We start from the raw sequence: 15452 nt of genomic DNA, 5'->3' as shown, positions 1-15452 counted from the left end.
AGAGTCTGCTAAATGACTAAATGTAAATATAATGATAAAAATAATCACACTGATGTAATTTAATGTTAATATTTTCATAAAATCGCAATATAAATGTATTTATTATATTAATTTAAAATTGTAAATTAACATGAGAACATAATATTGTGTGTTTTGTTATGAGGATATTGTAGGTGTGTGTGTGTGTGTGTGTGTGTGTGATCAGGATAATCCGAGTAACCCTTTCGTGTCCGCGGATCCTCCAGCGCTTCAGTCAGCGGCAGGGACTTGTTTAATTCTTGCATCTCTCTGAACAGGATCGAGTCTCCTTTAAATATCGCCTTCCGTTCCTGAACGCGAGCGGAGATGATGCTCCCCGTCGACTTTAGCCCGAGATCCGGCATGGCAGCGGCCGGTGCTGATGAGAGCCGCCGCGGACCCCTGCTCTTCCTCAGCATCAGCAGCATCATCATCGGCGTCTGACGCGGCGCGTCGCGTCCACCATGCTCGTTCTCCGTGTGTGAATCGCAGTGTTTCTGGGCTGAGATGGTTCGGGTCGTCAGTGTTCTGGGTCTGGTGATGTTCAGCGTCGCTTTGCTCATTTTATCGTTGATCAGTTACGTGTCCATCAAGAAAGACTTCATCTTCAGCGCTCCAAAATACGCCAACGCTGGCGGGCCGCGGATGTACATGTTCCACACGGGCTTTCGGTGAGTGAGTGATTTATCACTTACATTCATTAAATTGATCTCATAACGGGGGTGTTTATGTCTGGAATTCAAAAGGGGGGTGTTTCTAATGCGCATGTGTGCAGATATAGCCTACATGTAGATTAACAAAGCGTGTTTTAATCACATTTTGGAAAGGCCTCTCTTGTCCTTCTGTCATGATGCTCTGCGCGCATGCGCAGTTCGCTCCTGGATCATGAAGCTGGACTAACCTACATTCTCATATTTCGCAGAGTAGTGATTTCTGAACAGTCAGCTGCTGCATTCATATTCTATATGTGCATTCGATTCTAACAGACTTAAGAACTGAAGTTCTTGATTGGCATTTATATCCTTCAACATTCTTCATATCAAGATTTATTATTATAATTTTTTTTTTATAGGCAAATACGTTTATGGTCGATTTATTATACAACTGAAAGTAAAAATAACACCATAAAACAACTTTAAAAGAATGAAATTAAAATAAAATAAAATGTTAAACGTAGTTTAATTAATTTAGTTGCTAAGGAAACGTTTCTCATTTTGATATAGTTTAATAAAAAATAATAAAAACAATTTTTTTTTTCAAAAACTAATAAAAAATAACAAAAGCACAGCAAAATTAAATATAAAGATAAAAACCACAATAGTAATATCAATTTTACTACGCTTTTAACGCTAGTCTATGGCATTGCTGTGAAAACAGCATTTTAAAATCTTAATTTTTAAGAGTGATAAAATACTTATATACAGTATATACTGAATATGACCTATCAGAAAAGGGGACACAATATTGTGCATTTGATGGAATTAATTTAAAGGAATAGTTCACTCAGAAATGAACATTAGCTGTAAATGTACTCACTCAGGCCATTTGGAGAAATGTGTCACTGCATCAGTGTCTCAGCAAAGGATGCTCTGCAGTGAATGGGTGCCGTCAGAATAAGAGTCCAAACAGCTGATAAAAACATCACAATAATCCACAACCACTCCAGTCCATCAGTCAACATCTTCAGAAGACAAAAGCTGAAACAAATCCATCAGTAAAACATCCCTAATCCATAATAACACTTCATCCAGTCAAAAAGTCCATCTCCTGTTGTCTATCACATCAAAATCCAGCCACGTATTTGTTTAGAGCTGTTTTGGACTGTTTTATAACGCTTGATCTGTGAAGATTTCTCTCCTGATTCAGAGCAGACGATCTTATCACTGGAGAAAGTGTGATTGGATTATTATAAAATGTCTTGATGGATTTGTTTCTTGCAAACACACAGCTTTTGGCTTCTCAAGACACATTTTGCCAAAATGTGTTTGAAATGTAAACAGCTGCACAATTATTGTGGTTATCTCAAATATATAGTAGCATGAAGACTGTAAGGTGTAAGTACAGCGCTGTGTTTTATGTTGTTGTGGGTCTGTGAGACTGAAGGATGGTCTGAGACGGTGCCGCTGTCCTTGGTCCTGATTTACTCCTCTGGCAGTTTCATTTCCAGTCAGCAATCAGACGCTTCTGCTGCAGTCAAGGTTACATAGCAGGAGTCATTTTGATCCCGCACGTCTTGCGGAAGATATGACCATATGTTACTCAGCTTTACTGTGAGTCATTTGAACTTCAGCCAGTGAAGAGAGAGCCTACGCCAAGACTAGCAGAACTGCATTGAAATGTGTTGTTCCTGGTCAAAAATGAGCAGCCGTTTAAGAAAGTCCTTGTAAATTTCTCATTAGTCTTTATTATCACCAAATCTTGGATTCAATCTGTTCATCAACTTGTTTTCTTTTATTTAGAACAGGTTTTGTGTTTATTTTTGGATCTGACTGATTGTAGGCCTCGTTGATCTGAGCTCATGCGCCAAAATGGTCTATAAATAATGCTTTGAGCAAATAATGAGCTCAGATCAATGAAGCCTACAATCAGTCAGATCCAAAGAGAAATGCAAAACCTGTGCTAAATCAAAGAAAACAAGTTGATAAACACATTGAATACAATATTTGGTGATAATAAAGCATAATGAGAGATTTACAAGCCCATATTTTTGTAGGATGGTCGGTTTTGAATGGGAGCACCACAAATGTTAGGTGGGAAAAAATATAAAAAATGATGTTTTTGGGAAGTTGTCATATCTTGTCTGAGCAAAGTTGGTACATTTTGATTCAGTGCGATAAAATTAACTTGCATTTTCAGGAAACAGAAAATCCTCTCGGGGTCAAAATGACCAGAATACAACATGAGGGTAAAGTTCAAATCAAGTAATTAACTTTAATATCTATTGACATCTGTGGTTTTAGGTATTATTAATTTCACAGTATATACTTACAGTATAAAGCATATATTTTATTAACTGATGTACAGTAATGTTCATATACCAATCTACTGAAGTACTAAAATCAGTTTTGTGCATTTATAATAAAATGACAACCAACAAAGAAAGAAAGAAAGCCACATGAAGTTCGTCGCAAACTGTTTTTTTAATAATATTTTAAATATATGTATATTTATTATATATATTGAAAATATATATTTTAAAATCTGCTTCATTTCCATACAGTAGGAAAAATGAACTGAGTGCACAACATTTATTTTTCAATGATGAATATTTAAGCTAAAATGTGTAATTTTTGTGTAAAATATTGTAATGCCAAACAGAATTCGAACACTTCTGCTATTTTATGCATTAAGTTAATGCAAATTGGTTGAAATCGGTGTTAAATCTATAAAAATACATTTTTATAAAATTTAAAAAATATATATTATTTCAGTCTTTCTGCACTAAAAAAAGTATAGAAACCAATTTCACTTGGAATTGCTAGTAAATTTCACAATTAATTACAAAGAAATGGCAAGAAACACATTGAATTAAATGTGAAATTTTGAAGTAGACAAACCGAGATTCTATATTCTTGTAAAAAATCTTGTTGGATTTACAACAAAACGTTTTTTTATTTAGTTTACTTCAAAATTTCACATTTAATTCAATGTGTTACTTGCAATTCCTTTGTAATTAATTGTGAAATCTACTAGCAATTTCTAGTTTCTACACCAATTCTTTTGAAGCCGGTTTGATGTGTGACAGATGATGGGATATTGTGAGTGACTTGAGTCGTCCTGACCTCTGAGGCTGTAACCCAGACTCGAACAGCTCTGCTAATGAAACGGAACGAGCTTTAACAAACGAGAGTGAGCAAACGAGCAGGCGTGGAGTCTAAAAGCGGCTGTTTAATTAGAGCGGCCATCGACTGCCCCGGGCGCGAGCTGACTGACAGCGGCCTGGATGGCTCTCATTGATCCCAGCCGCGATCGGGCCGTCCTGTGAAGTGGAACAGAAACAGCGTTTCTCATTTCCTCTGTCTCTGCATCTCCTCATCAGATCCCAACTGGCCATGAAGTTCCTGGATCCCGCGTTCACGTCGCTGAATAATGCGCTCAACGAGAACCTGCAGGAGTCCAGCAGCTGGAGGTTCAACCAGAGCGCTTATTTACAGCAGAGGTGAACATCTCTCTCTCTCTCTCACGCACACACACACACACACACACACACACACACACACACTCTCCATAGGCGTAATGGTTTTTATACTGTACAAACCGTATTTTCTATTACCCTACACCAACCCTACACCTAAACCTACCCCTTACAGGAAACTTTCTGCATTTTTACTTTCTCAAAAAAAACTCACTCTGTTTGATTTATAAACCTTTTGAAATATGGGGACATGGGGAAATGTCCTCATAAGTCACCTTCTCCTTGTAATACCTGTCATACCCTTGTCATTATACAAATTTATGTCCTCGTTTGTCACAAAAACGCACATACTCTCACACGCACGCGCGCACACACAAACACACACACACACACACACACACTCTCTCTCACACACACACACAGTGGAGAGGATTTTAATATTACAGTTTTTTTAAACTGCTTACACACATTTTCAAAACTTTGCCTCTCTTTTTCAAAACTTTCAAAACACAAATCCAAGAATTGCACACACAAAATGCAAAATGCCTCACATCTCTTGCAAAATGAAGCACTGCATTCAAAATATCACAAACACATCTCAAAATCAAACATTTGTCTTATGTTGCAAACACTTTCGCCATAATATTATATTTTTGGATATATCATATACACACAGTTATTCAAAACATAAAGCTCTTCTTTCATGAGCTCCTGTGTACATTTCTGTACAAGATTGAAAGTAATTGGCAGAGAGATTAACAACTCCATGAAAAATTCATGGTAAACATGAACGTAAGATTGAAAACAAACTTTTTTTTTTAACTGTAAGCATTCGTGGTTCTGAATACAGTATTACACAGTAAGAAAGAAAGGAAATACATTGTTTGCATCCATTGTTCAAAACCTACAGCTTTTCTTCGTCACTTTGGTGCATTTATCGAATTATGCTTACTGTAATACTGGCAAAAAGAATGTGCATTTCTCAAAACAATTTGTGCAAACAGCACCACACACAATGGATTACCTGCAAAAGCCTGTCACTTACTCAAAATCTTTAGTTCATCTCTCAAAAGTATTTACGTCAATGAACATATTAGTGCCATCAGAACAAAAAGTCCTTGTTTCATTGTTCACAAACAAGATCATCAAACTGCTTAGTCATGTTGTCAATATAGCAGTGCTCTCTGTTAGTATTACCTGATGTAAACTATGGCAACAGTTTGGATGACAGTTACTGTATTGAAATGCAGAAGGCTGCACTTCTTATTATGCCATATATCCATTTCAAAAGTACAAATTTACACTACTGTATGTGTGATATTGATTGAAAGAGACTGGATCGAATTCACAGTTACACTTTTACTAGTGGTCTGACTTGCACAGAGTACTATAGAATACATTCTGAGCAACATGACATTAGCAACTGATAATGTAGGAAACCGCAGACAATCAGTTGCATGAATGTACCACAGCAGTCACAACTTGTTCAAAAGAATGAGAAACTGCTTTTATGATTTGCACAAGTGACTAGATGATTGAATAAAGGCTGAATAAAGTAGTTCTGAGAGTTTCATTTTTGATCTGAGAAATGCATCAAAGCGACGAAGCAAGAAAACCTGTATAACTTGACCTTGAACTAGGCCTATTCTGGTTTGGTGTTGATTGGTTGGTGTTAAATAAAGCAATGAGTGTTTGTGCGTGTGAGGAGTTAGTGTGAAGCACTGATGAATTAGTGTGGCATTTTAAATGGTTGTGTCTGAAAAAGGAAATCAAGATACTTCCTGTTAGATTTGTGTGTGTTACATAGAGAACTGTGTGTTGTGTTTTGCAAAAAAGTGTTTTCTGAAATTGAAAACTCAAAATTGAGTCAAATGTCGAGAATTAGTGTAAGGTTTTGCAGATTTGGTGTGTGCTTCTGCTTTTTGAGTGTCAGGTTTCAGAAATTGTGTGACAAGTAAAGATTTTGTGTGTAAGCAGTTGAAAAAAACTGTAAGGAATTCGGAATAATAATGATTATTAATCAATGTAGATGTCATATTTAATTTGACGCATATTTGTACAATATTTCTTAAAATATTAAAGTATGGAATCACATATTAGATGCATATGAAATATTAATATAAATGTTTTTAAATTCTTTTACATTTTTTTTTTTTTTTGTCTACAAATTAGAGAAGTTTGAATATTCAGTATATATATATATATATATATATATATATAAAGATTAGTGCTGGGCAACGATTAATCGCATCCAAAATAAAAGTTTTTGTGTACATAATATGTGTGTGTACTGTGTATATTTATAATGTATATATAAATACACACACGCATGTATATATCTAAGAAAAATATGTTGTTTATATTAATATATAACAATATGAATATACAGTGGGTACGGAAAGTATTCAGACCCCCTTAAATTTTTCACTCTTTGTTATATTGCAGCCATTTGCTAAAATCATTTAAGTTCATTTTTTTCCTCATTAATGTACACACAGCACCCCATATTGACAAAAAAAACACAGAATTGTTGACATTTTTGCAGATTTATTAAAAAAGAAAAACTGAAATATCACATGGTCCTAAGTATTCAGACCCTTTGCTGTGACACTCATATATTTAACTCAGGTGCTGTCCATTTCTTCTGATCATCCTTGAGATGGTTCTACACCTTCATTTGAGTCCAGCTGTGTTTGATTATACTGATTGGACTTGATTAGGAAAGCCACACACCTGTCTATATAAGACCTTACAGCTCACAGTGCATGTCAGAGCAAATGAGAATCATGAGGTCAAAGGAACTGCCTGAAGAGCTCAGAGACAGAATTGTGGCAAGGCACAGATCTGGCCAAGGTTACAAAAACATTTCTGCTGCACTTAAGGTTCCTAAGAGCACAGTGGCCTCCATAATCCTTAAATGGAAGACGTTTGGGACGACCAGAACCCTTCCTAGAGCTGGCCGTCCGGCCAAACTGAGCTATCGGGGGAGAAGAGCCTTGGTGAGAGAGGTAAAGAAGAACCCAAAGATCACTGTGGCTGAGCTCCAGAGATGCAGTCGGGAGATGGGAGAAAGTTGTAGAAAGTCAACCATCACTGCAGCCCTCCACCAGTCGGGGCTTTATGGCAGAGTGGCCCGGCGGAAGCCTCTCCTCAGTGCAAGACACATGAAAGCCCACATGGAGGACTCCAAGATGGTGAGAAATAAGATTCTCTGGTCTGATGAGACCAAGATAGAACTTTGGCCTTAATTCTAAGCGGTATGTGTGGAAAACCAGGCACTGCTCATCACCTGTCCAATACAGTCCCAACAGTGAAGCATGGTGGTGGCAGCATCATGCTGTGGGGTGTTTTCAGCTGCAGGGACAGGACGACTGGTTGCAATCGAGGGAAAGATGAATGCGGCCAAGTACAGGGATATCCTGGACGAAAACCTTCTCCAGAGTGCTTAGGACCTCAGACTGGGCTGAAGGTTTACCTTCCAACAAGACAATGACCCTAAGCACACAGCTAAAATAACGAAGGAGTGGCTTCACAACAACTCCGTGACTGTTCTTGAATGGCCCAGCCAGAGCCCTGACTTAAACCCAATTGAGCATCTCTGGAGAGACCTAAAATGGCTGTCCACCAACGTTTACCATCCAACCTGACAGAACTGGAGAGGATCTGCAAGGAGGAATGGCAGAGGATCCCCAAATCCAGGTGTGAAAAACGTGTTGCATCTTTCCCAAAAAGACTCCCGGCTGTATTAGATCAAAAGGGTGCTTCTACTAAATACTGAGCAAAGGGTCTGAATACTTAGGACCATGTGATATTTCAGTTTTCTTTTTAATAAATCTGCAAAAATGTCAACAATTCTGTGTTTTTCTGTCAATATGGGGTGCTGTGTGTACATTAATGAGGAAATTAAATGATTTTAGCAAATGGCTGCAATATAACAAAGAGTGAAAAATTTAAGGGGGTCTGAATACTTTCTGTACCCACTGTAAATGCATGTAAATACATATAAACATTTTCAAAATATATACTGTATGTGTGTACAGTAATTAATTTTAAAACTTCTTTGATCATATTTACCAAGGGTGCCGATATTTTTGGCCATGACTGTATATTATATAAACAAAAACTTTTATTTTGGACGCGATTAATCATTTTTCAGCAGTTGGCGTAATTCTTTTTTCTATATGATTCAGTCCATTTCATTCGCTGGATGTTGTTTTATCTGTTTTCCAGTAAAGAGATTGCCCAGTACATCAACGTCGCGCACAACTTCACACTGACCAAGAGCAGCGTCCGTGTGGGTCAGCTAATGCACTACGACTACTCCAGTCACAAATATGTCTTCTCCATCGGCGAGAACCTCAGGTCACTGCTGCCAGACTCGTCTCCTGTCCTCAACAAGCGCTTCAACAGCTGCGCCGTGGTGGGCAACAGCGGTATCCTCACCGGCAGCCGCTGCGGCGCGCAGATCGACAGCTACGACTTCGTCTTCCGCTGCAACTTTGCACCGACCGAGGTCTTCCGTCGCGACGTGGGCCGCCGGACAAACCTGACCACCTTCAACCCCAGCATCCTGGAGAAATACTACAACAACCTGCTGACCATCCAGGACAGGAACAACTTTTACCTGAGCCTGAAGAAGCTGGATGGAGCCATCCTCTGGATTCCCGCCTTCTTCTTTCACACATCGGCCACCGTCACGCGAACGCTCGTCGATTTCTTCGTAGAGCACAAGGGCCAGCTGAAGGTACAGTTAGCCTGGCCGGGAAACATTATGCAGTATGTCAACAGGTGAGATCTGAGAACTAAGCTACTAAAATATAATACTAAAATAAAGGTATAATAATTATGCGACACAGGACCACAAAACCAGTCATAAGGGTCATTTGAATAAATAATCTTTCCACTGATGTATGGTTTGTTAGGATCGGACAATATTTGGCTGAGATACAAATATTTGAAAATCTGGAATCTGAGGGTGCAAAAAATTTAAAATACTGAGAAAATCTCCTTTAAAGTTGTTCAAATGAAGTTCTTAGCAATGCATATTACTAATCAAAAATTAAGTTTTGATATATTTACGGTAAGAAATTTATAAAATATTCTTATGGAACATGATCTTTACTTAATTTCCTAATGATTTTTGGCATAAAAGAAAAATGGATAATTTTGACCCTTACAATGTATTGTTGGCTATTGCTACAAATATACCTGTGCTGCTTATGACTGCTTTTGTGCTCCAGGGTCACATATAAATAAAGGTTAAACAGTTAATCATGGTTATTTGGCTCCAAAAATATAATCTCAATTCGAAATAACATTTTTTGCACATAAGTACGAATCACGTCAACATGTGTGGTTTGCTCGCAGATTTAGTCACAGCAAACAATGCAAATGACTGCGTGAAATAGAAAAAAGACTTGCGTGTTTTTATAATTATAGTTTGTAATATTTTAAAACTAAAGTCTTTATGAAAAAAATAAGAACAATTAAAGAAAATAATTTGAAATTAAGGTTTTCTGTATTTATATTTATTTATAGTTAGTTTTAGAGTTTTATATTTTTTAACTTTTAAAGGGGTGGTTGATTAACGTTAGTTAGTGTGTAATGTTGCTGTTTGAGCATGAACGATATCTGCAAAGTTACGACACTGAAAGTTCAATGCAAACGGAGATATCGTCTTTTAAAATTATGGCAGTTTAATGCCTATAAAAATGGCTCGTAGGGACTACAACAAGCTACTTCCCGGGTTTGTGACATCACAAACCCAGTCAAACCCCGCCCCCCCGGGAATATGCAGCAAAGGGGGCAGGGCCATGTTGCACCGCTTTAGAGAAGAGGAAGAGAAAACTAGGGGTGCACTAAAAAATCTATTCATATATGAATCGCGATTCTGTCTTCTAATGATTCTAATGCATTCACAAGTTTGTTCATTGTTCCAAAGCAGCGGTTCTTAATCCTGTTCCTCGCGCTCTGCTCTGCATCTCTCTCTCTCTGATTCAGATCATCAGCTCGTCAGCTCCAACAATGAACTGTGGTCCAGTTATACACTTTATGTGTATAGACAGACAGATATTTTAAAAATGCTATGAGAAGCATTAAACATGGACGCACATGGACGCAGTGCTGTATTAAAGCTTTAATCAGGATAAAACTGTATATTAAAAGCTAACATAAGCAGTAGCATTTACAAATAACAGCATATATAAAAGTATGAGACAACAACTAACAAAAAACATACAATTCTGAAAAGTCCTAAGAGCCATGCTTGAACAGGTTCTGTGCGATCATCTTCACTAATATTTATGACGCAATATTGATGATGCCATTGTTTACAATACAACGCCGGAGCACTGAGGAAAGGGGCGTGACGTTTCTGGACAAGGACTAGGTAATTTAGCCAATCACAACACACTAGGCCAGCCAACCTATCTGAGCCCATCACGTATTTCTGAGGGAGTGGCTTCATAAAACCAGGAAATCATCAGAGCATTCAAAAGAGAAGGGACAGAGCGGTGTAGAATAAAGGTAAATTATGTGAAAAATAATGTGTTTTTTTTTTTTAAACAAAGCATTAACACATGTTAGACTGCACCCCATAAACACAATCGAGCCTAGAAAAAAAAAACCAGTCAACCACCCCTTTAAGAATTTCTTACACTCTTTCAAAACTGTTTAATAAATAAATAAATAATAGAAAATGGTTGCATACTGATTAAAACTGCAAACGGTTTTTAAACAGTTTCAGCCTGATGTTAATAAACTTTATTAATAATATTTTGAAAACTAAAGTTATTTTAAATAATAATAGAAAATTATTACTAAGTGATTAAGAGTTGTTTATTATTATTATTTTTTATTTTATAATTTCAGCCTGGCATTAATAATATTTTAAAACTAAAGACTTTATAAATAAGTACATAAATAAGTATAGAAATAATACAAAATAGAAAAATAGAAAGCTTTAGTTTTATATTTTGTAATTTTAAAAAATATATTACTAACAAATATTAATAATTAATTAATTATAGAACATTGTTACTAACTGATTCAGTTTTTTTTTTTAAGAATTTAAGGTTATTATTTAAAATAATTTCTTAAAATCTTAAAATAACAATAACAGAAAATGATTGCAAAGTCATTAAAGCGTGTTATTGCAAACCACAACCATGAAGCCTTGTAACCAATGCAAATATCTCTTCATAAATTGAGAGAAGCAGAAATCATGATCAGGTGTGGCCTTACCAAGTGCTATCATGATGGTTTTTGGACGTGGTACCCGAGTAGAAGATGAGATTATCAGGATGTCTGTAAGTGAGAGTTACCCGGTTTAACCCTCATTCACTGACTGAGCTGCTGTCCTGTAATCTACTGCAATCCCATTAAACAGAGTCGAAGTGATTTCACTCTGGAAGACGCTCACAAGAGGATTCATAGATGCTGGGTTTAACAGTCTGTGATTGCATATACATCGGAGAGTTCATGATTTAATTATAACTTTTATTTAATATTTTCTAAATATTTTGACATTTTATTTAAATAGACACAATTGTTTGTTGTTATTGAGAATTTTGCAAGATAGAGACAGGTGGCATTTAGCGTTGACTCACGCGAGAGCCCACGCTGAAGTGCAATAAACTGCATGTGGATATGGCGAAGAATATATTAAAATTAAAAGTAAATAAATACATTTTTTTATATTTTAAGAATTTGTAAAATCTCAAATAAATAAATAACAACAATAGAAAGTTATTAGAAACTGATTAAAAGTTTGTTTGTTTTTTAGCTCACAAATAAGTAAATAAATAAATAACATTAGAAAATTATTGCAAAATCATTACAAGCTCAGAATGGTTAAAGCCCCTCGACATGTTCAGAATGATTTTAATTGAGAAATTGAAAGCATGTTCATCATAGAAGAGCTGTATGAATTAAAATCTTTAATGTTACGGAATAAATGGACCTATAAACACAAATGCACACATTGTCCCAGCAGTTGAGTGTTGTGTTCAGTGTCTCTGTGACTGTATTAGAGATGCTGGCTGAACTAACCTTGCTCTGAGCGAAACCTCTGAACACACACACACACACACACACACATACACAGGAGCCACTGACCTTCATGGATGTGTTGTCACTGTTTTCCTGCAGACACATGTGCCACTTTGGGTAAAACACATTAGTTTTGTTTCCTGGGGGTTTCTGGGTAAACGCTGTTCAGTGTGCACTGGTCCACTGCCATCAACTCTTTATGAAGATATTTGACTTAATTCACACTGAAGTTCTGTGTTGGAAGAGTTTGGGTTTTGCAGGTAAAGCGATGGTGAATTTGAGCCAAAGTGCAGAATGTACTGAGATCAGCCCTTATGGAAACACTTTAATGTTTGTGTTAATTACATAATTAATATTTTTTTTTGCTATTTGATATTATTCCAGAGTTGTTGATTTTTATTCTGATTTACAAAAAAAAAAAAAAAAAAAAAAATATATATATATATATATATATATATATAATAAATAGACAGATAGACTGTGATAGACTGTAGACTAGATTATAAAGGATTTATAATTAATTTTCACATTATTGTTGATATTATTATTAACGTAATTATTTTTTTTTTAAATCACTGGTTTTATGTATAATAAATAAATTAGTTGGTTGATGAATGTAAAATGTATCATAATACAGTATATAATATAATTTTATGAATAATATAATTTTATAAAGGACATTAAAACTTTTTTAAATTTTAATGAAATTTTATATTCATTATATTTTTATAAAATACATTTTATAGGGCATTAGAATTATTATTATTTTTTTATTATTGTTGATGTCATAATTAGCATAATACAAAAAAGAAAAAAGAAAAGAAAAATCAGGTTTTACGAATTAAAATGATTTTATAATCATTGCAGAATAAATACGATTTTACTAATATAATAATATCATTTAATGAAGGGCATTAGAATGATATTTCACATTATGATCAATTCCATAGTGCAAAAAAATAATAATAAGCACAGATTTTGCAAGATACACCCAAATGCTCATCAAACCTACAAACAGAATTAAACACTTACTTTTACTTACTTTTAGTCATTTAGCAGACGCTTTTATCCAAAGCGACTTACAAATAAGAAAAAGTAACTAAAACTAAAAGTTAAAACTCTATAAATACTATATATACACATTTAAGAAAATAAAGAAATTAAATAAAAATGACAAATGCATACAACAACATTTCAAAACTACACATTTAAATGAAAACAAAAAATAAAGCTAAAAATAATTCAAAATACTAAAACAACAAATATATAATGTATTATATAGAGTATATATAGAGTATAATAATGATTCTAACATAACACTAAGCCAAACACCAAAAAACAACTACATATGTGTATGTACAGCCACACACATATACATGTATACACTTTACAATAAGGTGTCATTTATTAACATTAGTTAATGTATTAACTAACATGAACAAACAATGCATTTATTACACTATTTATTAATCTTTTTTAATGTTAGTTAATGAAAATACAGTTGTTCATTGTTAGTTCATGTTAGTTCACAGTACATTAACTAATGTTAACAAACACAACTTGTGATTTTAATAATGCATTAGTAAATGCTAAATTAACATTAACTAAGATTAATAAATGTTGTAGAAGTATTGTTCATTCTTAGTTCATGTTTACCAATGTTGTTAACTAATGTTAACTAATGAACCTTATTGTAAAGTGTTACCATAAATTCAATATATATATTATTTCATTTCCATTTAGTATGTTGAAGTACTAAAATAACTCTAATAATTAAATCAAACTAAAACTTAATAAAAAACCTATGCAGACATAATAAAAAAGAAACTAATAAAATGACAACATTACTACAACTGTAACTAAAACTAAAATAGATAACAAATACAAATCAAACTGCATTAGTTTATCAGTAATCCTAAAAAATAGCACTGAGACAAACACACATGCTAAATAAAACAGCAATAACTTACTTACACATAGTAAGAAATGGTTATTAAAACTGAAATAGAAGTGAAACAAGTATAGGAAAGAGGATACTTATTAAAGCTCAGCTAATACAGACTGATTTTGTTAATCCTATTTCCAGTTTACAACATCTCAAAATATCCAAAAACAGATTTATTTAGAAATGCCTATATATACTGTATATGTCTAAATGTGACCCTGGAGCACAAAAGCAGTCATAAGTAGCACAGGTATATTTGTAGCAATAGCCAACAATACATTATCCATTTTTCTTTTATGCCAAAAATCATTAGGATATTAAGTAAAGATCAGATTTTCAAATAGTTGTATCTCAGACAAATGTTGTCCTATCCTAACAAACCATACATCAATGGAAAGATGATTTATTCAGCTTTCAGATGATGTATAAATCTAAATTTCACAAAATTGACCCTTATGACTGGCTTTGTGGTCCAGGGTCATAAATGACATAAACAGAAGTGTCCGCTCTTGCTGTCTGCAGGTATTGGAAAACGAAGCAGCTTTCCCCAAAGCGTCTGAGCACAGGGATCCTGATGTTCACGCTGGCCTCGTCTCTGTGTGAACAGGTGCACCTGTACGGATTCTGGCCCTTCGGCTGGGACCCCAACACGGGCAAAGAGCTGCCCTACCATTACTATGACAAGAAGGGCACCAAGTTCACCACCAAGTGGCAGGAGTCGCACCAGCTGCCCACCGAGTTCAAACTGCTCTTCAAGATGCATGCAGACGGCGTCCTCAAACTCAGCCTGTCCCACTGCGCCTGAGCTCAGAGGTCAGGGTCAGAGGTCAGAGGTCAGCGGTCAGGATGCTGGGTCGTTCGGTCTCGCTAATGGACGCTTGTCGTGATTGCTCTGGATTTTATTTCTGAATCTATCCACACTGAGCTCAGCAGTGTTATTGATAACTAATGATATCAGTGTTAGAATTGGCGCCATTAGTGATAGAAAGGAAGGCTGGTGACACTTTACAATAAGGTGACATTAGTTAATGCATTAACTAATATCAGCTAACACTTTTTCTGCAGTATTATTAAGATTTAGCTCACCCGTATGGCAAAACGATAAAATATTTTAAATATATTTTAAAAATGCAAAAATTTACCAAAAAATTATAATTTCAAAATATGTTTGTAAATATATTTTCTTCCAATATATTTTTTTGGCCATAACGTTGTCATTGTTATTGTTATTTATTAAAAATACAACTGCTTATTAATAGCTCATGTTAGTTCACCCATACGACAACAAATTAAATTAAATTAAAT

General features: G+C 35.1%; 1 protein-coding gene across 1 annotated transcript; it reads left to right on the top strand.

Moving 5' to 3' along the window:
* The first annotated feature begins 250 nt into the window (after positions 1-250).
* st8sia3 (ST8 alpha-N-acetyl-neuraminide alpha-2,8-sialyltransferase 3) lies at positions 251-15452 on the top strand. The gene is made up of 4 exons (XM_058757313.1): positions 251-689; positions 4058-4177; positions 8384-8941; positions 14670-15452. Exons 1-4 carry the CDS (start codon positions 526-528, stop codon positions 14950-14952), a joined length of 1125 nt encoding a protein of 374 aa, XP_058613296.1. The 5' UTR covers positions 251-525; the 3' UTR covers positions 14953-15452.

The sequence above is a fragment of the Onychostoma macrolepis genome, chromosome 21, assembly GCF_012432095.1.
Source record: "Onychostoma macrolepis isolate SWU-2019 chromosome 21, ASM1243209v1, whole genome shotgun sequence".
NCBI lineage: Eukaryota > Metazoa > Chordata > Actinopteri > Cypriniformes > Cyprinidae > Onychostoma > Onychostoma macrolepis.
Note: the sequence above shows the minus strand (reverse complement) of the source record. Positions and strands in the feature narration are given on the sequence as shown.

Excerpts from the sequence above, each read along its gene's own strand:
- st8sia3 (XM_058757313.1), top strand. The coding sequence starts at position 526 with ATGGTTCGGGTCGTCAGTGTTCTGGGTCTGGTGATGTTCAGCGTCGCT. Across the intron at positions 690-4,057 it reads ATGTTCCACACGGGCTTTCG|ATCCCAACTGGCCATGAAGT; the intron begins GTGAGTGAGTGA and ends TCTCCTCATCAG. Across the intron at positions 8,942-14,669 it reads ATTATGCAGTATGTCAACAG|GTATTGGAAAACGAAGCAGC; the intron begins GTGAGATCTGAG and ends TGCTGTCTGCAG.